This window comes from Rhineura floridana, chromosome 2 (genome assembly GCF_030035675.1).
Source record: "Rhineura floridana isolate rRhiFlo1 chromosome 2, rRhiFlo1.hap2, whole genome shotgun sequence".
NCBI classification, from domain to species: Eukaryota; Metazoa; Chordata; class Lepidosauria; order Squamata; family Rhineuridae; genus Rhineura; species Rhineura floridana.
The window spans coordinates 82,468,056-82,491,325 of record NC_084481.1 but is presented as its reverse complement, the minus strand read 5'-3'; the positions used below and the strand labels follow the sequence as shown (position 1 = coordinate 82,491,325).

Below are 23,270 nucleotides of genomic sequence, written 5' to 3'. Positions count from 1 at the left end.
TTTGCAGAGACGTTTTCCTTAATATAAGGCATTTGTGTATGTTGTTTTCACTATGTGCATTTTTATGCAGACTTTACCCTAGGATATGCATTTTTATAGACATCACATTGCTGGGAACTGCATTGCAAAATTAAAAAAAACACAACTTTTGAAGGATGGCTTTGTTTTGGTCCACATATTATTTTAGAAAGTGCAGATTAGGCAGGTTCGCTTTTAAATGTGAACGGAATCAAATTTCTCCCCCTTCTCTAGTAATATCAGAGGTGTTTTTTTTTAATTGGTTGAATGTGTACATTACAAGAAACTTCTGTTGAAGAAGCTGAGAGCAATGCCATCAGGAGTCTAGACCAAGAGGCTAGACTGCTAGCAGGGGCACCCATGGCAGAATAGTCAAAGCTGAGACACCAGACTAAGCTGCATCCAAACTCAGAGGAAGGCAATGGTAAACCACCTCTGAATAGCAGGATGACAGATTCATTCACGGAGGAACCATATGATGAAGAACCAGAAATTTTAGAATGTGAGGTGAAAGCTGCTCTTAAAATTCTTGGAAGAAACAAACCACCAGGAACAGATGGCATAACAATAGAGTTGCTACAAGCTACTGAGACTGAATCTGTCCAAATTTTGACAAAAATTCGTGAAGAAATATGGAAAACTAAACAATGGCTCACAGACTGGAAGCGTTCAATATATATCCCACTTCCAAAGAAAGGGGATCCCAGAGAATGCAGTAATTATTGAACTATTGCCTTAATATCCCATGCAAGTAAAGTAATGCTCAAGATTCTACAACAAAGGCTCTTACCATATATGGAGCAAGAAATGCCAGACGTCCAAGCTGGTTTTAGAAAGGGAAGAGGCACCAGAGATCATATCGCAAACATACGTTGGATAATGGAACGGAGCAAGGAATTTCAGAAGAAAATCACCCTGTGCTTTATAGTTTACAGCAAAGCCTTTGACTGTGTAGATCATGGAAAACTATGGGATGCTTTAAAAGAAATGGGGGTGCCACAGCATCTGATTGTCCTGATGTGCAATCTATACTCTGCACAAGAGGCTACTGTAAGGACAGAATATGAAGGAAACTGATTGGTTTCCTATCGGAAAGGGTGTGAGACGGGTGTATTTTATCTTCCTATTTGTTTAATCTGTACGCAGAACATATCATACGGAAAGCGGGATTGGACCAAGATGAAGGAGGTGTGAAAATTGGAGGGAGAAACATCAATAATTTAAGATATGCAGATGATGCCATACTCTTAGCAGAAACTGGTAATGATTTGAAACGAATGCTGATGAAAGTTAAAGAGGAAAGCACAAAAGCAGGACTACAGCTGAACGTCAAAAAGACTAAAGTAATGGCAACAGAAGATTTATGTAACTTTAAAGTTGACAACAAGGACATTGAACTTGTCAAGGATTATCAATACCTCGGCACAGTCATTAACCAAAATGGAGACAATAGTCAAGAAATCAGAAGAAGGCTAGGACTGGGGAGGGCAGCTGTGAGAGAACTAGAAAAGGTCCTCAAATGCAATGATGTATCACTGAACACCAAAGTCAGGATGATTCAGACCATGGTATTCCCGATCTCTATGTATGGATGTGAAAGTTGGACAGTGAAAAAGGTGGATAAGAGAAAAATCAACTCATTTGAAATGTGGTGTTGGAGGAGAGCTTTGCGGATACCATGGACCGCGAAAAAGACAAATAATTGGGTGTTAGAACAAATTAAACCAGAACTGTCACTAGAGCTAAAATGATGAAACTGAGGTTATCATACTTTGGACACATCATGAGAAGACATGATTCACTAGAAAAGACAATAATGCTAGGAAAAAACAGCAGGGAGTACGAAAAGAGGAAGACCAAACAAGAGATGGATTGATTCCATAAAGGAAGCCACAGACCTGAACTTACAAGATCTGAACAGGGTGGTTCATGACAGATGCTCTTGGAGGTCACTGATTCATAGGGTCGCCGTAAGTCATACTCGACTTGAAGGGACATAACAACAACAGCAACACATGTGACATGATGTCGTGGGCATTCCCCCCAGTTCCTCTTAAGAGATCCTGGGGTACATCTACACTACAAGCTTTTATCAGATTTATTTACACCAGTTTAACTATCAAGTTTTTCCTCTTGGGGATTGAGAGGCCTCAGACTCTATGCACACTTACATGGGAGTAAGTTTCAATGAACTCAGTGGGACTTGCTTCTGAATAGACTTGCGCAGGATTGCATATATATGCATCTGAAAGTAAGAATTATTGGTCAATGCTTGCTATTTTTCTTTCTCATGGATAAACATTTTCCTGGGCTTTCTTCTTGGGTTTGTGATTTTTTTTATTCTTTTATTCTAGAAAATTATAAGAATGATATATGGTGGTAGTGGAGGTGAGGAATGTTTGAATACATGCACACTGCAATTTTAAAAAGCAGTTTAAACATATCTTGTAAACCAAATATGACCAGTTCAAACTGGTGAGACAAGAAAGCATTTGGGTGGCAGAAAAGGGGATGTTGTTCCTTGAGTTAGAAATATACATGTCAAGAACTGGGCATTTCATGGAATATCGCACAGTTGATTCCATTTTTAAGGATGGCCTTCCGTCCTTGGTTGTATGCAAAGTTCAACCTGTCACTTAAGCCTTTTCTTTGTCTGCTAGATGTGATTCCATGGAGTTTCCTCTGTATTTGAAAGGAAGGCTTTTAAGAAAAGAATTGGCAAGGTTCTGTGTCTGTCTGATGATTACAGATAAGGAGAGAATGCATAGGCTTTCAGTTACTTGCAATGGTTCTGTATGATAAAAATGTAAGTTTAAGCTGCATGTTCATGTTCTAAATTTTAATAATATTTTATGGCCTTTTTGTAATTTGTTATTGCTTTTTCAGGCTAGCCATGCATGCAGTAGACTATAGTATTTATTATTGTCTGTTTCCCTTTCCTTAGGGTTCTAGGTGGACACTACAAGCTACTAAAATGAATGCTGACTTTGTAAGTGGATAAGATTTATTCATGATAATGATATTTCTTCTTCCAAAAAAATTCAAGTCAATATTTTAAATGATGGACTGGCAGTGTAATAAAGGTTCATGCTTCTACTGATTTATAAAATAAATAAATCTTTAAAGGGACAGTAATTATAGCTTTAATGGCTGGGGAGCATAACTGCAAAAAGCAAGAGCAATATAATATGGAATGGAAGAGATAGAGTATCCTCCAGCAATTAATACATTTTGGCTCAGTGAGATTCTGAGAGTTTCTAAGGACATTCCCATTTGGTCTTCTGCCATATCATATTATTATTATTATTCGTAGTAGTAGTAGTAGTAACTAGGAATGAAAAGATCTGTCCATTTTGGTTCTCTCAGTTTCTCACTTTTCTAATGTTCAATTCAGTTCTCTACATTTCTGCAGCAATCTGCAATTAAAAAAAATCCTCATGAAAATTCTCCACCATTTTAGTGTGAATTTCTCCAAATAAACACATTGTTGTAGGCAATTTTGACAAAGGCACACATTTTTGCAAGCCATTTCTCATCCCATCATGGCTTTTTGCATATTATTTTCAGTCATATTTTCATTTTTATGCACACTTTCCCCTAATATATTCATTTTTATAAATATTGTTTAGCTGGTGAACTGCATCCCAAAATTCTAATAAATGTGAATTTTGAAGGATGGCTGTTCCGGTTCTCATATTGTTTTGGAAAGTGCAAATTTGATAAATTCTGCTTGAAATGTGAACTGAATCGAAATTCTCACCCATCCCTAGTAGTAACAGCAGCAGATTTGGTTTAGGGAATGGGCCACAGCTCAGTCTTCGTTCATATGCTTTGCATGTATAAAATCCCAGGTTCGATCCCTAACAGTTCCTGTTAAAAATGGGTATCGGGCAACAAGGCTGGGATACAGCTCTGTTGGAAAGCCTTTTTCAGTCAGAATAGAGAATCCAGGCTAGATGGACCAACAGTCTTATTTGGTATAAGGGCACTTCATATGCTGATATTCATTTGTATCCCACCCTTTCCATGCGGATGGAGTTCAGGTTCTTGTCATGCTCACAATATTCCTGTGAGGAGGGTTAGGCAGAGAGATAGATTACTTGCCCGAGGCCACCCAGTGAGCTTCCGTACTGGATGGGAATTTGAAATCCAGTAGCCAAAGTCCAAAAATCCATGATCCTGGTGCAAAGAGGTGCTGCTAGACACTGGGCAAAGAGGTGCAGTGGCAAAACATAATGTATAATCAGGAGCTTTATTGGACTTGGAAGGAGCATGAAGATCTCATTCAAGCTCCAACCCCAAGGGACAATTTTCCATTCACTGACTCACATCAAGAGTACACAAATTACCCACATTAGATTAACTCCATGTCCAAGATACTATCCTATTCCATGGGTGCCTGAGACTCTTTGGGGAAGCAGATAGCATGAAGTGAAGGCAGGTATAGTCTGGTCATGGTAGGCAAAGTCAAACCAAGTTTTTAAAGTCCAGCCAGGTAGGCAAGGCCAAGTCACAGCAGGCCAAGCAAGGCAAGTCCAGTCAGGAAAAAGGACCTTGGACTGCTGCCTAAAGCTCTCTCCAACTAAGGTAGTTATAGGAAGATGTTGCCTCAGCAGTGGGCTAAAGCCAACTTTATGTAAGCAAACCAGACTTGTAGTGTGGTTGACTCTGCCTTCCTGCAGGAGGTGGCTGGGTTGTGAAAGGGCCCTTGTCTGATTTTACAGCCTTTGACTTCTGTGAGGCTGGGAGGATGGAGGGGCCCAAATACGGTACTGATTATTCTCTCCCTGAGGAAGTGGCCTGAGTCCATGCTGCGTCCTGCAAGGTTGTAGAGGTCAGGTATCATGATAGATGACCAGGAAATTGGATAGGACAGGACTGACAGTAGAACTTCAAGGAAGCATCAGATAAATACTAATTATTCATTATGCTGTTCATAAATGGAGACAGTCCTGTTCTGAAACAAACACCATGTCCCTGTGACTGCCTGGTCCCACCTCTGTTGAGAGATGCTATCCACAGGCAGTTGGGTCTGGTGATATAATAAAATTTTCTGCTACACAATCTCAGTTATGTTCTGCAGATGGCACACTTCTAAAGCATTGTTCATGTCAAGGACAATATTGAGTTGAGTCGACCATAAAAATAAATACTGACCCACTGGGAAGTCACTTCAGCTGTTAAGACCCCCTCCTCCCTCATGTGTTAGCTGCCTGCTTTGTTACTGTCTAACCAATTTCAACGCCACTATATTTCAGGGAGGTTTTGTCCTTCAACCTGACCAGATGCAGGTAAGGCAATGGCTATCGGCTAGGCCATGTGTCCACTATATCTGTACCCCTATTGATTGCACTGGCATAGCACCAGTCATTCAATTGTGTAATCACTTCATATACACTATCACAGACTATATCCTGGCATTGCATCAGCACAAGCTGTGAATTGTAGGGTCATGTGGATAATCACTCTGCATATTAGGAATATGGGGAGGGGAAATTGTTTTTGCTTTCCCCTTTGTTTTCAGTAATAAAATCTTCATATTTTTGTTATTCATTTATTTAAATTATATTCATTTTGTTATTCATTCATTTCATGAATGCTCCTTTTCATCTCTTATGGCTGTTTCTGACGTCTCTTTTTCTCTGTTGTATTTGTTTGTTTGCTGCTACTTATGATGTTATTGGCAGTGGAGCTGACTTTGGTGGCTGCCTCCTGACAGTTGTCATTTTATTTCCCCTGAATGGTTTGGACATTATATCATTCTGAGAAATTCTGAGCAATGAATGGTGGCCCACACTGTTGGTTGCAGTTTCCTCCCCTCCCCCCCCCACTCCATGCCTTAGATTAATGCAACATTCAAGGTGTTCTGGGAAGATAAAATGGTGGCAACTAGGAGGTGGCCAGCAGACTCAGCTGCCACCAGTGGAAAAAAGTAAACCCTCCAGTCCCAAATGAGTGATGGAAGGATATGAATGGGATAACTTTGGCAAACCCATTCACACCAGTTAGACCATAGTTTTGCAAGAAACCAGCCCTGATTGGCCGAATTAGTCATTTGTTATGAAATGAATGCATAGCCCTAATATATATAAAAAAGCAGGATAAACTCCTGGAGTATTGACTAAGATGAGAGTTGTAAAGGAAGGTTCAGAGTATTTACCTGTGTCCTTCCTCACTGTTCCTGAAGAATAGCTCATTATGACTATGACATGAAATCCCATGCATGTTTCCTCAGAAGGAAGTACTGCTTGTGTTTGATTTGGCTTTCTCCCTATGGTGTATTTAGGACTGCAGCCTAAATTAACATAAATGGCTAATCTAATGCATTCTTTGGTTTTTCAGTTTTTAAATCCTCTCTTGATCCTTGTCTTTATCCTGGTTTTTGACTTTGGGCTATACCCCGTGATAAATCTGTGCAAATTTAATTTCACGTAAGTAACTGAACTTGTTTCCCTTCTTTTAGAAAACACAGTGCAAATTCATGCACACACACTACACTCTTGTAGGCTGAAAACATCTAAGATTATTAGCCATCAAGCATGAATATTTTGAGAATAAGGAGATAATTGAAATCTACTTTAATCTCTATGGCTTTAAAGTTCCAGGAAAACCTAGTTCTTTCTAGTAGTTTCTAGGCAGGAAAAACATTCCAGCAGACTGTCCTGCAGCTTTTAGATATTTCTTTGCAGCACAAGGGCTGCATGTAAATATGGCCTCCGTCCTGTCTACTTAGAATCATAGAGTTGGAAGGAGCCTATAAGGCCATTGAGTCCAACCCCTGCTCATCACAGGAATCCAAATTAAAGTATACCTGGCAGGTGGCTGTCCAGCTGCCTCTTGGATGCCCCCAGTGTTGGAGAGCCCACCACCTCCCTAGGAATTTATTCCATTGTCATATGGCTCTAACAGGAAGTTTTTCCTGATGTCCAGTTGAAATCTGGCTTCCTGCAGTTTGAGTCCATTATTCTGTGTCCTACACTCTGAGGCGATTCAGAAGAGATCCTGGCCCTCCTCTGTGTGACAACCTTTTATGTACTTGAAGAGTGCTATCATATCACCCCTCAGTCTTCTCTTCTTCAGGCTAAACATGCTCAGTTCTTTCAGTCTCTCTTCATAGGGCTTTGGTTCTAGTCCCCTGATCATCCTTGTTGACCTCCTTTGAACCCGTTCCAGTTTGTCTGCATCCATCTTAAAGTGTGGCATCCAGAACTGGACGCAGTACTAAAGATGAGGCCTAACCAGTACTGAACCAATACTTCACATGGTTTGGAAACTATATTTCTGTTAATGCAGCCTAATATAGCATTTCCATTTTTTGCAGCCACATCGCACTGTTTCTTCATATTCAGCTTGTGATCAGCAACAATCCCAAGATCCTTCTCGCATGTAGTATTGCTGAGCCAAGTGTCCCCCACCTTATAACTGTGCATTTGGTTTCTTTGTCCTTGATGTAGAACTTTGCAGGGGCGTCACTACCGGGGTGTTGAGGGTGCGGACCACACCCGGGTGACACCTTGAGGGGGGTGACACCCAGAGCTGCCCTGCCCCGTGCCGTTGTGGAGCTGAGAAGTGCTCCGGGTCAGCGTCGGAGCAGCCAACTCCTCCTCGGAGGCGGGCAGGCAGACGAGACCGAAAGCAGGTGCCCTGGAGTGAGAGGTGAGTGTGCGTGCGCGTGCATGTGCACGCACACACACAGGGCCAGCCACGCCCATCCATGCACCTGGGAGGGTGCGTGCCGGAGGTCCGCACCCCCCCCCCGCAGTCCAGCTAGTGACACCGCTGGAACTTTGCACTTGCCTGTTAAATTTCATTCTGTTGTTTTCAGCCCAATGCTCCAGCCTATCAAGATCCCTTTGAATTGTGTTTCTGTCATCCAAGGTATTAGCTATCCCTCCCAATTTTGTATCATCTGCAAATTTGATAAGCATTCCCTGCACCTCCTCATTCAGGTCATTAATAAAAATGTTGAAGAGCACTGGATCCAGGACCGAGTCCTGCAGTACCCTGCTCGTTACCTCCCCCCAGTTTGAGAAGGAACCATTGATAAGCATTCTTTGAATATGATACTGTAGCCAACTGTGGATCCACTTGATAGTTGTTCCATCCAACCTACATTTAGCTAGCTTGCTAATCAGAATATCATGGGGCACTTTGTCAAAAGCTTTGCTCAAGTTGAGATATTTATTTATTTATTTATTTATTTATTTATTTTATTTCATTTTTAAACCGCCCATAGCAAGTAGCTCTCTGGGCAGTGAACAAAACAAGATTAAAATACAATATTACAATAAAATTACAATAAAATCAGCAACAAGTTAAACGAAAAACATTAAATGAAACACATTGAACATTAAAATGCCTGGGAGTATAGCCAGGTCTTAACCTGGCGCCTAAAAGAAAGTACCGAAGGCGCCAGGTGTATCTCCTCAGGTAGGCTGTTCCACAGTTCAGGGGCCACCACAGAAAAGGCCCTAGATCTAATAACAATCCTCCGGGCATCCTGATGAGTTGGTACCCGGAGGAGGGCCTTGGATACTGAACGAAGTGAACGGGTAGGTTCATATTATGTCCACACCATTCCCACAGTCTACCAGGGAGGTTACCTGATCAAAAAATGAGGTAAGATTAGTCTGGCAGGATTTGTTCTTAATAAATCCATGTTGGCTTCTAGTAATCACTGCATTGTTTTCAAGGTTCTTAAAGACTGACTGCATTATAATCTGCTCTAGAATTTTCCCAGGAATCGATATCAAGCTGACTGGTCCCCAGATTCCTCCTTTTTGCCCTTTTTGAAGATAGGGACAATATTAGCCCTCCTCCAGTCATCCAGCACTTCACCCATCCTCCATGATTTTGCAAAGATAATAGACAGTGGTTCCAAGAGTTCTTCAGTCAGTTCCTTCAATCTAGGATTCAAGTTCATCGGGCCTTGGAGATTTGAACTCTTTAAAAGTGGTTAGGTATTCCTTGACCATTTGTCTATCAATCTCAAGCGCCAATCCTGCCCCTTCAATTTCACATTTGGCAGGAGGGTCATAGGCCTTTTTTGGGAGAAGACTGAGCCAAAGTAGGAATTGAGGACTTCTGCCTTTTCTTTGTAATCTGTTATCATTTTGCCATCCTCACTGAGTAGCTGTACCACCATTTCTTTTCTCTGTCTTTTACTATGGATGTACCTGAAGAAAGCTTTTTTGTTGCTTTTGGTATCTCTCACTAACCTCAGCTCATTATCAGCTTTAGCCTTCCTGACATCATCCCTGCAATTCCGTGCTACCTGTCTGTACTCTTCCTTTGTGGCCTGGCCTTCCTTGCTGTATGTGTCCTTTTTATTTTCAGGTCATCTCTAAGCTTTCTGTGAAGCCACATTGGCTTTTTCTACTGTCTTCCTACATTTTTCCATGATGCAATTGTTTGCCATTGTACCTTTGGAATTTACTCTTTTAGAAACTCCCACCCATCTTGGACTCCTTTTCTCATTAGTGTCGCTTGCTGTGGAACCTTTCTTATCATTGTTCTGAGTTTATTAAAATTGGCTTTCCTGAAGTCTAGGGTACGTGTATGGCTATTCTCAGCTTTTGCTTCCTTTTAAAGTCAAGAACTCAAGTATGGTGTGGTCTCTTTCCCCCAGAGTTCCCATAACTGCCACTTCATCCACCAAATCATCTCTATTGGTTAGAATCAAGTCAAGGATAGCTGATCCTCTAGTTGCTTCCTCCACTTTCTGTAAGAGAAAGTTATCTTCAACACAAGTCATAACACAAGTTATCTTCTCAAAATGCTGGCAATTTGCTTTTCAAAAGTTTCATCCTCGTCTTCTCTTTGATTGGGTGGTAAGTAGTAGACTCCAACCACCATGTTCCTTTTATTCCTTGCCCTGTTTATTTTAATCCAGATACTCTCAGTGGAGCTACCAAGCTCATCTTCCTGAATTTCTGTGCAGGGATATATATTTTTAACATATAGCACGACTCTGACTCACTTTCTATTCCTTCTGTTCTTTTTGAACAAGTTATATCCTTCAGTTGCTGTATTCCAGTCATGGTAGTCATCCCACCAAGTTTCATTTATACCTTTCAAGTCGTATTGACTCTCCTGTATTAAGAGTTCACATTTGTCCTGTTTGTTTCCTATACTGTGGGCATTAGTAAAAATACATCCAAGACCATGAGATTTACAGCCTGGCTTCCTTCTTACATTTTTATGGAGACTATTACTGGGCCCCATTAGAGGCGTTCCCTCAGTTCCCCTTAATGTGCAGAAGCCTTTGTTAGTTGTTACCGCCAAGTTTATGTCTCCCTCCCTCTTAGGATTCAGTTTAAAACTCTCCTGATGAATTTCTCCATGCTATGGCCAAACACATTCTTTCCAGTCCTTGTGAGGTACAACCCATCACTTGCCAGCAGTCCATCTTCCAGAAGTGTAGCCCGTAGTCATAGAATCCAAATCTCTCACATTGGCACCATCTTCATAGCCAGTCATTCACCCGGAATATTTTTCCTTCCCTTTCTACTCATCTTCTAAGTATTGGAAGGATGGATGAGAAAACTATCTGGGCCCCAAAGTCCTTGAGTTTCCTTTCCAGAGCTTCAAAGTCTGACATGATTTCTTCATAGCTCCGCTTAGCAGTATCATTTGTTCCCATGTCAATGAGAAGAAAGGGATATCTGTCATTGGGGTTTATGAGCAATGGCAACCCTTCAGTCACATTTCTAATCTGTCCTCCAGGAAAGCAGCATACCTGGTGAGTTCATGGATCTTCTCGGCATACTTGGGTTTCAATCCCATGCTGAAGGGAGTCTCCCACCACTAGTACTCTTCTCTTCTTGTCATGAGTCATGGTTTCTTTGCCTGTGCTTGACTGAGCTTCAGCCTCTCGCTCGCTGTCACTTGGGGTCTCCTGTAATTCCCCTGCAGACTGTCCTCCAGTTTCATCCTCAAGTGCCTGGAAGCGGTTCCATAGTTCCACTGGTGAAGGGTGTCTTCTAGTTCTTCTGCTCCTAATGTCACCCTTTTCCATGGAGTTTCCTCCACTTTGTTGTTGCTCTCCACAACAGTCTCCCCTTCTGCTTCAACATGATGTTGTTCTTCCAACTCCGGTACTTCTCTTTGCTGTTGTTGTTCCAGCATTCTATATAAGAACTGTTCATCTTCTCTTATACTCTTCAGTGTGGCCACCTGCCATTCCAGGCCCCTCACTTTTTCTTCCAACAGTGCCACCAGCTTGCACTTGTTGCACGTGTACACCATGTTGTTCTCAGCCAAGAAAACAAACATTGCACACACCTTGTAAGTTACCACCACTGGAGCATCCTTCCCGTCCATAGCCTCTACTGCCTTTTCTTTCTTTCTAATTGCATTGGAATGGTTTGTGCTTTGTCCTGTCCTCCTTCAGGGTAAATAGGGGAGTCCCACTGGTATGTGGTGCGACTTTTAGTCGCTTGTGGGGGAGATTCCAATATTTCTAATCCTCCAATATTTTTTTTGCAAGGGTAGAGCATCTTCACCTATTGAAATACCCTCTTAACCTGTGATTCACTTCATTTAGACCTAAGGGATATGCACACACATGTTGCACTGTGTGTGTTTGTGTTGCTTAATTTTGTTTAAAAGCACCACCACAGCAGCAGAGTAACAGCAGATGTTGAAATGCAAGTGTGCCAGCGTGTGAGTGCTTTTGCCTAAGAAAGCAGGCTTTTACCCTGCATCATCATCACTGAGACTTGAGACTTGGTAAAATAAGAAAAGCTACTTTATAGAAATACATTGTAGATAGAAAAGCATACCTAGTTCTAACTAACTAACTAAGTTGGAGGCATAATGCCCAGGTGTAGGAGTTAGCCCCATGCTTGAAGAGAGCAGAGACAAAGGGATGTCTCTTCTCTCCTGGACAGCTGGAGAACAAAGGAATGGAAAGGGTGGAAGGAGGAGGGGCAGGTAAGCTTCCCTAAAGATGTCACAGTCTAGTGACAGAAGGAAGTCAGTCAGAGCCTCACAGGTAAAAGATAAACAAGCCTATCCATCTGGAGAACCCTAGCTCTATCTTCCTTCTGGAGCACAAATAAAAGAACAAAACAGGAGTTGCTCTTGCCCCACTTCCAACAACACAGAGATATCCCACTTTGAAAATGTTGGTCATGACAGGAGCTTTGGGAGATGTGCAGTTTATTTCTTACATGCCTTCAGCACTTGTAGTTCAATAACCCAAGGCAATTTGTCTGTCTGCTGCCCTACCCTAGAAGGGAGTGTAAGATAGATCATCAATGGTGCTTTCTTCCACTTCACACATTAACTAAATGCCAAACAACATTACCTCCTAGAAGAGCTAAAGAGAAGATAATATGAAACATTTTAAAAACAGTTATCAATTTGAATGGGCCTTGGTTATAGCCTTACAATAATATAGCATGGAGGTTTTGCTGGGTTCAGCAGTTCATAACTCAGTTGGTACCTTTTCATATGGCTTAATGTGTAATAATCTCAGACTCAGAAGAATCACATGATTCATCTTATATTACACATTTTTGTAATTAAGTTACATTTATTTACTGTCAGGCCCATTAAAAAGATGGCAACTGGCATGATCCTTGCGGGCCTGGCATTTGCAGTTGCAGCTGTTGTAGAACTCAAGATAAAGGTAAGTGCTGAGAAGCTGCATTCCGAAAGATACAGATACATGTACATGTACAAATGGGCATTTTTTTCAGATTTGTTTTATGCTATTGCCTACTGAATACTTGTTTTAAAATATGGGTGCAAGTTCTAGTTTTGGAACAGAGATTGAGCATAATAAATCTGGAGAAGGGCCATAGCTCAGTGGCAGAGCATCTGCCTTGCATGCAGAAGTTCCCAGGTTCAAACCTTGGCACCTCCAGGAAGGGCTGAGAGAGACTATTGCTTGAAACTCTAGAGAGCACTGCCAGTCAGTGTAGACACTACCGAGCTAGATGGATCAATGATCTGACTCAGTATAAGGCAGCTTCGTATGTTCCTAATCTGTAGATCAGTAACTGATCTGGAGCTGATCTGGATCAATAATAACTGGAATTCAGGGGAAAATGACGATGATATTGTTGGAATAATCTTCCTTTCAATTAGGAGAATGCTATGCCAAAGCCAAGTCCAAAAGAAAATTGCATTCAAACCCCACATTTGACAGACATAATCCTATCAAAAGCACCCTGGAACCCATAATGTGACTCAGTGCTAAGGTCCAGTTCTTGTCCTTTGCGGTTCAGTTGCTGTTCTGCATGCCAAACTGCTAATGTTTGGAACAAGACCATGTGGGATAGGCAGATGCTGTAGTTTCATCCCAGATGAGCATTATGCTTTCCTGGTCACTGCCTGCACAGTCTTCCTGTTCCAAATATTAGTGGTGCATCATGGGACATGGCCACAAAGAAGCAATGATCACACCACAAAGGTAACATCAGCCCTAAAGTTACAAAATAATCCTCCTGTATGTGTGTAGGTGTATGTGTATTCTTGTATATATTATCAGGTTGAGACAAAGTCTGTGCATCTGTGGAAAACGCCTCTTTTACAGCAAGATCTCTCTAAGTGGGAGCTATGTTCTGTTTTCATTGTACCACTTTGGTAAAGGTGGGGATGGATTTTCGACTATCTGAGTGCTTAGTATTACAGTCATCCACTATAGTATTATAGTTATACACTTTCTTTTCATTAGGAAAATGCTATGCCAACACCAGCTCCAAAAGAAAGCTACATTCAGGTCCTGAATTTGGCAGACAATGATATTGAAGTGGCAATCCAAGATTATGACCTATTTCGACAGCCAGTCAAACCTTTTCATGTGAGCCTATTGGTGATTTTCTTCCTTTTTTTCATAGCAGGATTGTTCCTTTTTGAAGTCAATACCTACATTTCCAAGATACCACAGACTGTGGCAAAATTAAGCACATGCCATAATTGTTGGTTCCGGGTTTTACATTCTATATGCGCTTATTATTGTATGAATGCTTTGTCAGGCATTGTGGTAATTGTTTCTATACAACAAAGGAAGCCTCCGTTCCCTTCTATGTTCAGAGGAACAAGAAGATTTGACCTCCCTTCTCTTGTGTCTATCCTACCATATGGAGTGGTGGCACATATCTACAGGGTACTGTGCCTTTGACAGCAATCCCCCCCACCCCAGTGTATTTCAACAAAAAAGGGACAGATGGCTGACTATATTTACTTATAATTAGGAAAAAGGGTTAGTTCTTCTGGGATGAATATGTTCCAGAAAAGCCCCTTTATATGATCTGTGTTTCCCATAGCTCGCTCTCAGTTTAGATCTGAAAGGAACACGCTTGAACAGCAAAAATAACAACGAAATGTACAAGAAGAATATAAAGAATGGGGTAATTTAACTGAAAACCCTGAAAGTGTGAATCGCTGCCTTTTTTCATAATTCTAGGTTTGTCACAAGGAATTTCAAGCATGCTGTGTGTCCAGCTGGCCGTCTTTTTGCATGATTTGCTGCTGACACCTGCTCAAGGAGGGAGTTCTCCTGATCTGTAATCATTTATACTCCCCTTCCTTTGATTTGTTCATGCAAAAGCTTGGTCTTCATTAAAGAGGTCTGGGATGGAGTTTTGTCATGTCCTTCTTCTTGGCTTATATTTTCCTTGTCTTCTCTTTTGAATTTGAACTTCCTGCCCACCTCATTCGTCTAGATATGAGAACGAGTGGAGTGGAGTGGCTTGAGACTGACGTTGCTTCCACAATAGTAGTTCAGTCTGTATCTGCCATCCTTGATTAACTTGCCTTTTCAGAGAAACCAGATGACATATCTGGCAGATTACTGCATTCCATTTTCTGGGTTGTCCTCCCATTTTTGTTAGGCCTGATTTGTGATTTGTGTGTGTGTCTGTGCGCTTACTATAAAATACAGTTGCAGGGCCAACCTCTCTAGTGTGGACAAATTGCTATGGACACTCTTACGGACTTCTGTGGCTTTAATTAAAGCTTCCTCCTTGCAGGTTCTGCCATTTTATGGCTTCCTTTAGAAAAGAGGTTCCCAAAAAGTTTTTCCCACAGACTACTAAGAATGTGTAGAGTCTTGGCAGACCATTTAATGATTTTCCTGCCTGTTTTGGCAATTATAATGCTTTCTACTAGATGCTGTATGATTTTTTTAATAGTTTTATTTCTTTTATTTCTTACATTGTATTTTATTGTATTACAATTTGAATTCCATAGAATAGAATATAAAATGCAATAATAAAAAATAAAATACAATATAATAAAAGAAGCAATAAAAATTCAATGAAAATCAATATAAATGTTTAATGCACTACACCTGCTCCTGCTGCTCTTCGCAAATACATTGTGGACTACTGCGGACTACAGACCACAGTTTGGGAACCCCTGCTCTAGAGTGTAGCTAGGGGACTTCTGAATAATTTTCCTTTAAGTGCCTCTTGAATAGACTCTCTTGATTGATTCTGATTGTCAGTTTCTGTCCCCATGAGATGGGGAGAGTTTTGGTTCCCAGTTTCTTCCATTATTATTATTTTTATTTTTATATAGTGAAATAGTATTGATTTGCTATATAAAAATTAAAATAAAATAAAATAATGAGACAGCATTAGTAACTAACCTCCCTGCTCTACTGCAGGAACAGGAACTGACAACAAGGGGCAATTTAGAGAACCTATTCAAGGGGCAGTTAAGGGGCAATTCATCACTATTCCTCCAGCAAAACTCAAAAGGAAGCCATAAAAGAACAAAACTAGCAAAGAAAAAACTTTAAGTAAAGGCACAGCAGCCCCTAAAAGCTTCAACAGCCTATTCACTGATCTCCTACCCAGGTAGATTCTATGTTAGAAGTGCAATATGGGGACAATACTGTTGGCCTATTCAGTGGGAATGTTGGGTCATTGAGATAACCCAACTGAGATGCAAAATGTTTTGAACAGTCTAGTATTATATAAACACTAATCTTTCAAATTCTTTTAGGTTACCTACCCCATGACCCATCTTGTGAGCCTTTTTTCTGGCAAACTTCATAAAATGTTTGGGATATGCATGGATGCAATGGAGCAAATTCACAATTTATGAAGAAACAATGGATAAAAACTAACAAAGTGATACAATCTTCCATGACAATGAATATTATATATATTTTCTTTCTTTCTTTTTGCTCAGGATCCTGCTGACTACTCCAAATTAATTCTGAGAGGTGACCAACAAAGCCTTCATTTGAAGATACAGTACCAAGGATCATCGTTCATATTTAATTATATTGTCCAGGAAAAGTCAGTGTACAGCTTAATTGTCTACGTGGTAGAAAGAAGCCTAAGAAGCCACTTAGTAAGTATGGAAATCAAATAGGGCAAAGTCAGATACTTGAGAAAATCCAACAATCTACATCACTCTGTATGGAGAATTTGAATGGAAGATTCCATTGCTCAACCAAATAGTTGAGAACATAATCATCACCATCATCATTCTTTTTATTTGTATGCTGCTTTTCCACAAAAAATGGTGCTCAAAGCAGCTTACAACAAAGTAAACAACAATTACAAAAACAATTTCATAATAAAAATAATAATAAAACAACAGTAATAAAACAGTACCATAACAACAAAAACCACAGCAAACACAAAACCCTTTTCAACACTATAAATATAACAATATTGCATTTGTTAGCAGGCAACATTACATTTCTTGGCAATATAGCAAAAATAAAAGGAAATTAGACAGTGAATATGCTGGGCCCAATCATTCAATTTTCCAGTTTTAGCATTTTAGGTTTCGCTCCTCCAGACTAGAGATCAAAAAAGACCTCTCAAAAGTGTCCATTTTATGGGAGAATTTATGGGGAGAGATCTTGTGGGTGGGAGGGAACCACTTCACCAGAGTTCTCCAAGTGGAGAAGTTCTCCAGCAGTTCTTGGGAATGGGGCTCATAGCTTCTTTCTGTTTTCCTAAGGGGTTTAAAAAAAACAAAACATGGCCACCATATTTATCCTCCACAAATGATGCCCTGGACCATCTGTCATTCTGGGACATTGGGATGGGTGGGGAACACTAGCTGCCACAAAACAATGGTAGGCAATATTTGGAGAAAAAACTGCAAAGAGCCCTTCTTCCTCTGGGGATGGGGGTGGGGTGGGCGAGAAAAACAACCTCAGAAAAATTATCAGAAAAATGTATCCTGAAAAAAATTGGTTCATTTTTACCCGAAACTAAGGGCCGTGTTCCAAAAACTTCATCCACAGTCCTTGGAATCCATAGCTATAATTTGATTTTGGTAGGCAGAGTAGCAGATTGCCCCACCGATTCTACATAGGAAGTATCTATTGAATGGATGGCATAATGAAATTAGTAAGAGGTAACCAGTTCATTAACTCATCTGCTCAGTCATCATGGGGATTTACAATTACTCTCAGTGTCTTTAGATACTACCTCTGCTATCACTTCTGCTGGGTAGTTTTATAGCTTCTGAGCTGGCGCCCTGGAGAAAGGGTAGGATATAGATCTAATAAACAAGCAAACAAACAAATAAGTAAATAGACTCTAGTCTGCATCTGTATGGGAAATGTTTTTTAGATGTTTTTAAAGATGTTGTTTTTAAGGTGTTTTTAGAGCTTTATCATTTGTTTGCCACTCTGGGCTCCTTCTGGGAGGAAGGGCAAGATATAAATTTAAATAACTAAATGACCCAATTTAAACTGCCAAACACTGCAGTGAGAGATTGGAATAAAACCTACTGAATGGAAAAGCTGTTCAAAAAGAGTAGAAGATGAGAATAAACTTTCTTCAAAAGGCCTTCACATAAAACAAAGTTTGCAAAGAGGCTGTAGAATAGCAAATGGGATAAATCAAATCAAGGATGAGAGGTATTTAATGATTGCTGTAGCTGCATGATGCCATAGCCATTTGGAACAGAAGTCGCTAAAATGACCATACCAGAAGCCATCCAAATCATTAGACTTATATATGGCTATTTGGAAATAGTAAAGCACTTACAGCAAAGCACTTTTACATTAAAAAAAAAAAGTTGTCACTTTGACAATGAATCATTTGTCTTTGATTAAAATATCTCCCCATTTTCATGACAGACCCAGCCAATGAAGCAACTTTTCTAGCTTCATTTCAGCTGTATTAAGACTCTTTGAAAATGAACAGAGCAGCCATTAAGTTGACAGAATAGGGTGGATGATTAAGCAAACTCCTATCTTTCTATAGCTATCTACACTGAAGCAGTAAAATCAGAGACAAGGTCTTAATGATGGGACACCTTTTGCTGTTTTCTTTTTCTTGCACAATGTAGTTTGCATGATCATAGACTTCCACAAAGGCTAGGGACCTCAAAAGGAATGGCTGGAGAGCTGCTACAGCTGCCTCTCACGCATGCACACTGACACCTGCTCCCTGAGTCTGATGGTAGGGCTGGCCCTATCAGGAGTTTAAGATCAGGAGTTCTTCCTTCTTCAATAGAGTTTATTTCCTCCCTTCCCCATGACTCCTCACTTTATCTCACTGACTGCCATTGCCCCTTGATCTTTGTCTCCCTTTTTCTTTCATTTCCCATGCTGTTATGGAAGAGACATTTGCCCTTCAGTGCTTCCATTCTCAGGCTCTTGCAAAAGCTACACCTAGACATCAGGATGCACAAGATGGTGCTATGTACTTCTCTCTTTCTTTGCCCTCCCCTTCGCATCCCCTATTCTATAACAGGACACCGTAGAAGTAATTTAAACTTCAATCCCATGCACACTTCTCTGGGAGTAAGGCCCACTGAACTCAATAGATCTGCTTCTGAGCAGACATGCGTATGACTTATTTTCTGTTTTAAGCCCTGTTGCTTTTACATGGTGGCTTCAGTAACATCTCCATATATTTGATGGCATCACAGCCACTGGTGAAAAATTTATCATTGTTGGTTATTACTGATAACCGTTTGGATCCATTGGTGAGTTGCTAATCAGCTTGAATTCTCAAGTGAAATGCTGCTCTTGCCCGTTTACAAGTAATTTGTTCATTATTAATCATGTTTATCTGCTATTTGTTTTACAACTTACTGTCTGTTTACCAATATATAACCACCAAAGCACTCAAAGGCCTTTTATAGGCATGGGAGGGAAAAGATGAGGAAGAAACCATCTTCTAAAAAGCATTGTAATTAAGGGAGGAAAACATGTAAAGCTGCAGATCATTATTCACTGTGGTCCTTCCTCTTTGTCTGCCTTTCCCCCCCGTCTCTATGCAGTATGCTTACTTTAGGGAGTAATATTATTGGGATTACCATCTTTTCTAGAAGCCTGAAGAGTAAAAACATGGCTTAGATAAAAAATATGTTGCTAGTTGTTTTGGACTAATATGTGAAAACTCAACATTCCATCTCTCTTCGCATCCCTTTCAATGTGAGGCAACAGTGGGTTGTTATCAGTTGCGTCCCTCTAGTGATGGGAAACTTTTTGACCCAATCCATTGTTAGTACCTTCTGTTAAGTCCTATGTGAGGTTTCCTTCTTGCATCTTTCTCCCCCCAACATCAGCAATGTGTCTGCCAAACGCCTTTTTGCATTCTGTTTCTGAACCGACATGAGCTGCTATGCAGATCACAGTTCCTATTGTGTGGAAAATAAAGGTCACAGACAGACAGCCCATTCAATATTCATTTCTTATTTCCAATTGATGTGTACATATAAGGTGCTGCATACTCCTCTAGAGGCCTTCTAGACATGGACTCACTGTAATGCTTCTATATGTCCTTCTCCACAACTCCTTTCTCAACCCAATGGTGGTCGAGCGCCTGTTGTTCTATCCTCTCTGCTTATTCTCTCTCCCTGTAATCTGTAAAAACAAACGAAGCACCTGCTTTTGTCACAAAGTAGGCCTAGTTCAGAGTAGAACCACACAGGTCTGGGCACAACAGGGTCCCATTGCAGCCATGATAATAGGGGGCTTTAGGGAGATGAGAAAGCTGCCCCACCTGTCATTTCAACCAATGAGAGCCAAGTAGGTTATGAATTAGAAACCTCCCTAACAGAAATCAAGCCACCTAGGACCTAACAAAATACAACACTGTAAACATCTCCCTCCATTTAAAGAGATCATGTTCAGAATCCATGTTTTTATTTACACATTCTTTGCTTGTTAGGCAGCAGAAACCATGTACTGATTTTGTTTTCCTTTGGTTTTAGATTAAAGACATGGGGGGAAAGCCATCAGAAGGCATGTCTGCTGTGAGGTATGAACTGATCCGTTTCTTTGTTGTTATAATCCCATTGTTTGACAGAAACCCTTAACTCAGGCTCAGTCAGAGCTTGGACCTGATCAGTGTGTTTTGAATGAAGGCCGTACTATGTGGCAATTATACTTGCCGTGGCTACCTTTGGCAGCTAGCGAGGGAGTGTACAGCTAGGAAGGAGAGATTATCATTGCTGAGCAGTGACCAAAGAAGCAAGGACCTTTTCTGGCAGGAAGTGTAGGGCAGCTATGTGGCTGCTGACTGGTCAAGAGCTGACTGGCCAAGAGCAGCCATTGCAGCAGTCCACATTGAGCACTCCTAACCAGCTACCTTCCAAATGTCTACACAATGCTGACTCCGGATGCCCCCTGCACCTTTCCCAGCTTTGCTTCTCTGACTGATAAGAGCAACGGTGCAGTGCTGACTCCAGGTTTTGCAGAGCTTCAGTGGGACCCATTTCCTGAGTGGGTCCTTCCTTCTCACCACTACCAGTAAATCTCACGCCAATTCACACCACTCCCCAGAATGAAGGGTCAAGGCATCCTTTCTTCTTGTTCTTGTCACTCTGTGTACACTTGAAGGGTACAGGTGAACAGGCAGAGACATCAGTGAGGAAATGGAGTAGGACCAGAGGGCTGGCAATGGGGGCCCTGTTGGGGTGTGAGTCTTGGCATGTGCCCAGTGATGCCAACCCCTGGCACCGGTCCTGCATAAGTGCACCCCTTGGTTGTTGCTCAGGAGTGGCAACCTTTCCCTGCCTCTTCCTGCCTATCACTCCATGTCATCAACCAAGCTTGACTATACCAGTGTTCCCCACAGCAAACATGTAAATGGTGAACAGCAGAAATACATGCATTTCTAAAAATTCAAGGACAGAGTTCTGCCATGAGTCCACATTATCCTAGATATATGACTAAGTGTTTAGCAATTCACATCTCCATCTCTGATTTTTCTTGTTTTCTGGAGGCAGACACTGTTCTGATGTAGCTGCAGCAAATACAATTGCCACATACAATGTGAAGAGGCTCTGGGAGAAAGCACTATTAGTCAGGTATTCTGGTTTAGTCTTATATGAGCAGCAATGCAATTTAGGGCTACGCCTTTCAGACCTGAATGGCATTAGAAATGTGTAACTCAGAGTGGTCCAAAACTGAAATGGTGGTGGTGGGCTTATGCTAGGGGTGAAGACCCCATGACTTGGATGTTGATGACCTACAACTCCTATAATCCTTGACCATTGGCCATGTTGGCTAGGACCAATGGAAGTTGACATGGGAGAGGAACCTCCCTACAGAGGTCGCTAGGCTTTAACTCCCATCATACCTGACAACTGGTCATGCTGGTTGGAGCTGATGGAAGTCAGAGTCCAACAACATCTGGAGGGCCACAAGTTCCCCATCCCTGCCTTACTCCATCAAAACAATGTCCTAAAGAAGGAGATGCAAGTTTGCCACATTACTTGTAAATATTCTTTATTATTGCTGTCGTCTGCCTTGCTTTTAATTTTATTAACTGAAGATAATTCTGAGAGTATTAATAAAGGAAATAGCACCCCTCCCATCTGAATAACATCTCAGATAATTTATTGGGAAAGTCGTCTTAAAAACCTTACTTGAGTGGAGACACAGCTTGCATATTACAAATGTTATTTCTGCTGAACAATCTTTGGAAGAGAAATATGTCATGGAAATTACAACCTGTATTAAAGCCTGTGATTAATGAATTAATCAACTGCAATAATTAATCCATTATTTTCCCCCTGTCCTAATTATTGTTGTGTTGACACCTATTGCCCACCTCTAGGGATCAGAGCTTCCACCATGCTACAAAGGAAAACAATCCTTGGTAGCTAGAAGCAAATAGTTCAGATCTGCAGCCATTAGATCCTTATGTTTTTCTTTCTTTGCATTGTGTAAGAAGTAGCAGCAATCTACATTGGGCACTCCTAGAAGGAGCAGGGCAACAGCTCACTAGGTTTACATGGTTGCTGATGCTCGTTCAGTCCTAGAGAGAAACAGGTTATATAATAATAATAATAATAATAATAATAATAATAATAATAATAATAATAAAATTTTATTTCTAGGCCGCCTATCTGGCCGAATTAACGGCCACTCTAGGTGGTGTACATAGACTAAAATATAACATAGAGTAAAATATAACATATAATACAAAACAACAATAAGTATACTCAATCCAAACCTACCCCCATCATACAAAAATTTAAACTAAATTAGACAGAGGTCTCGAATGCCTGCCTAAAAAGCCATGTTTTCAGTTCTCGGCGGAAGCCTGTCAGGGAGGGGGCATGGCGGAGATCATAAGGCAGAGAGTTCCAGAGGGCGGGGGCCACAATTGAAAATGCCCTCTCTCTGGTCCGCACCAGCTTAGCTGTTTTGACTGGTGGGACCGAGAGAAGGTTAGTCCTTAGCTGCAAGGAAAAAGGGAAATACATTGGAGGAAACTAACCTTTTTGCTCAGGGCTGGACAGATCTATTCTGCTTACTTAGAACCTGGAACACCATAAAGTTTATATCAAAATTAGATTTTGGTCCTGCCCTCAACCCCACTTTGGAGATCTGTGCAACAGACTTCTGCTTGCACACCAAAACTTCTCTCCCCCCCCCTCTACTCTGCAGCTCCCTGCTGACCCTCAAAATCTGTTGCAGTGGGTTGGGGGATGCTACAGAATAGATTTTGAGGTTGCACAGGGAGAGGAGAGGAGAGGAAGGGGAAGTCCTATTGCGCAAGTGGAACTCAACCCAGGCAGCATTGAATACAATCACTGGATCCCAGATCAGAAGGAACTGTTATCCAGGTCTTCTGTTAAAGTGTGGATGAAAAATATGTGGTGGGAGAGGGTGTGTGAGTGTGTGTTGCCCTTGCCCTCAATGCCCCAGTTCCTGTTGGCTCAATCCTCAACATTCCCATATAAAGGAAGATCTGATGGGGGATTTTTCACCTATTCAGCTGAAGGAGTTTAAAATCCTCTCTGCAGCTTGGAACCCTGCACAACCCATTAATTGCCAAAAACAGACTAAACCTGGGAAC

The 23,270-nt window shown here is 41.1% G+C and overlaps 1 protein-coding gene across 6 annotated transcripts in view; it reads left to right on the top strand.

Moving 5' to 3' along the window:
- The window catches only part of SLC15A2 (solute carrier family 15 member 2), a 120,202-nt gene that overhangs the window by 78,988 nt on the left and 17,944 nt on the right, over window positions 1-23,270 (top strand). For 5 of the 6 annotated variants that reach the window (XM_061609115.1, XM_061609118.1, XM_061609117.1 and 2 more), the window contains 8 exons: window positions 2,963-3,007; window positions 5,277-5,309; window positions 6,361-6,449; window positions 12,571-12,652; window positions 13,703-13,828; window positions 16,168-16,332; window positions 20,173-20,219; window positions 21,190-21,270. In XM_061609115.1, the coding sequence (XP_061465099.1) occupies window positions 2,963-3,007; window positions 5,277-5,309; window positions 6,361-6,449; window positions 12,571-12,652; window positions 13,703-13,828; window positions 16,168-16,332; window positions 20,173-20,219; window positions 21,190-21,270 (668 nt within the window). The remainder of the gene's footprint in view (window positions 1-2,962; window positions 3,008-5,276; window positions 5,310-6,360; window positions 6,450-12,570; window positions 12,653-13,702; window positions 13,829-16,167; window positions 16,333-20,172; window positions 20,220-21,189; window positions 21,271-23,270) is intronic. The other variant, XM_061609116.1, reaches the window with a different exon arrangement.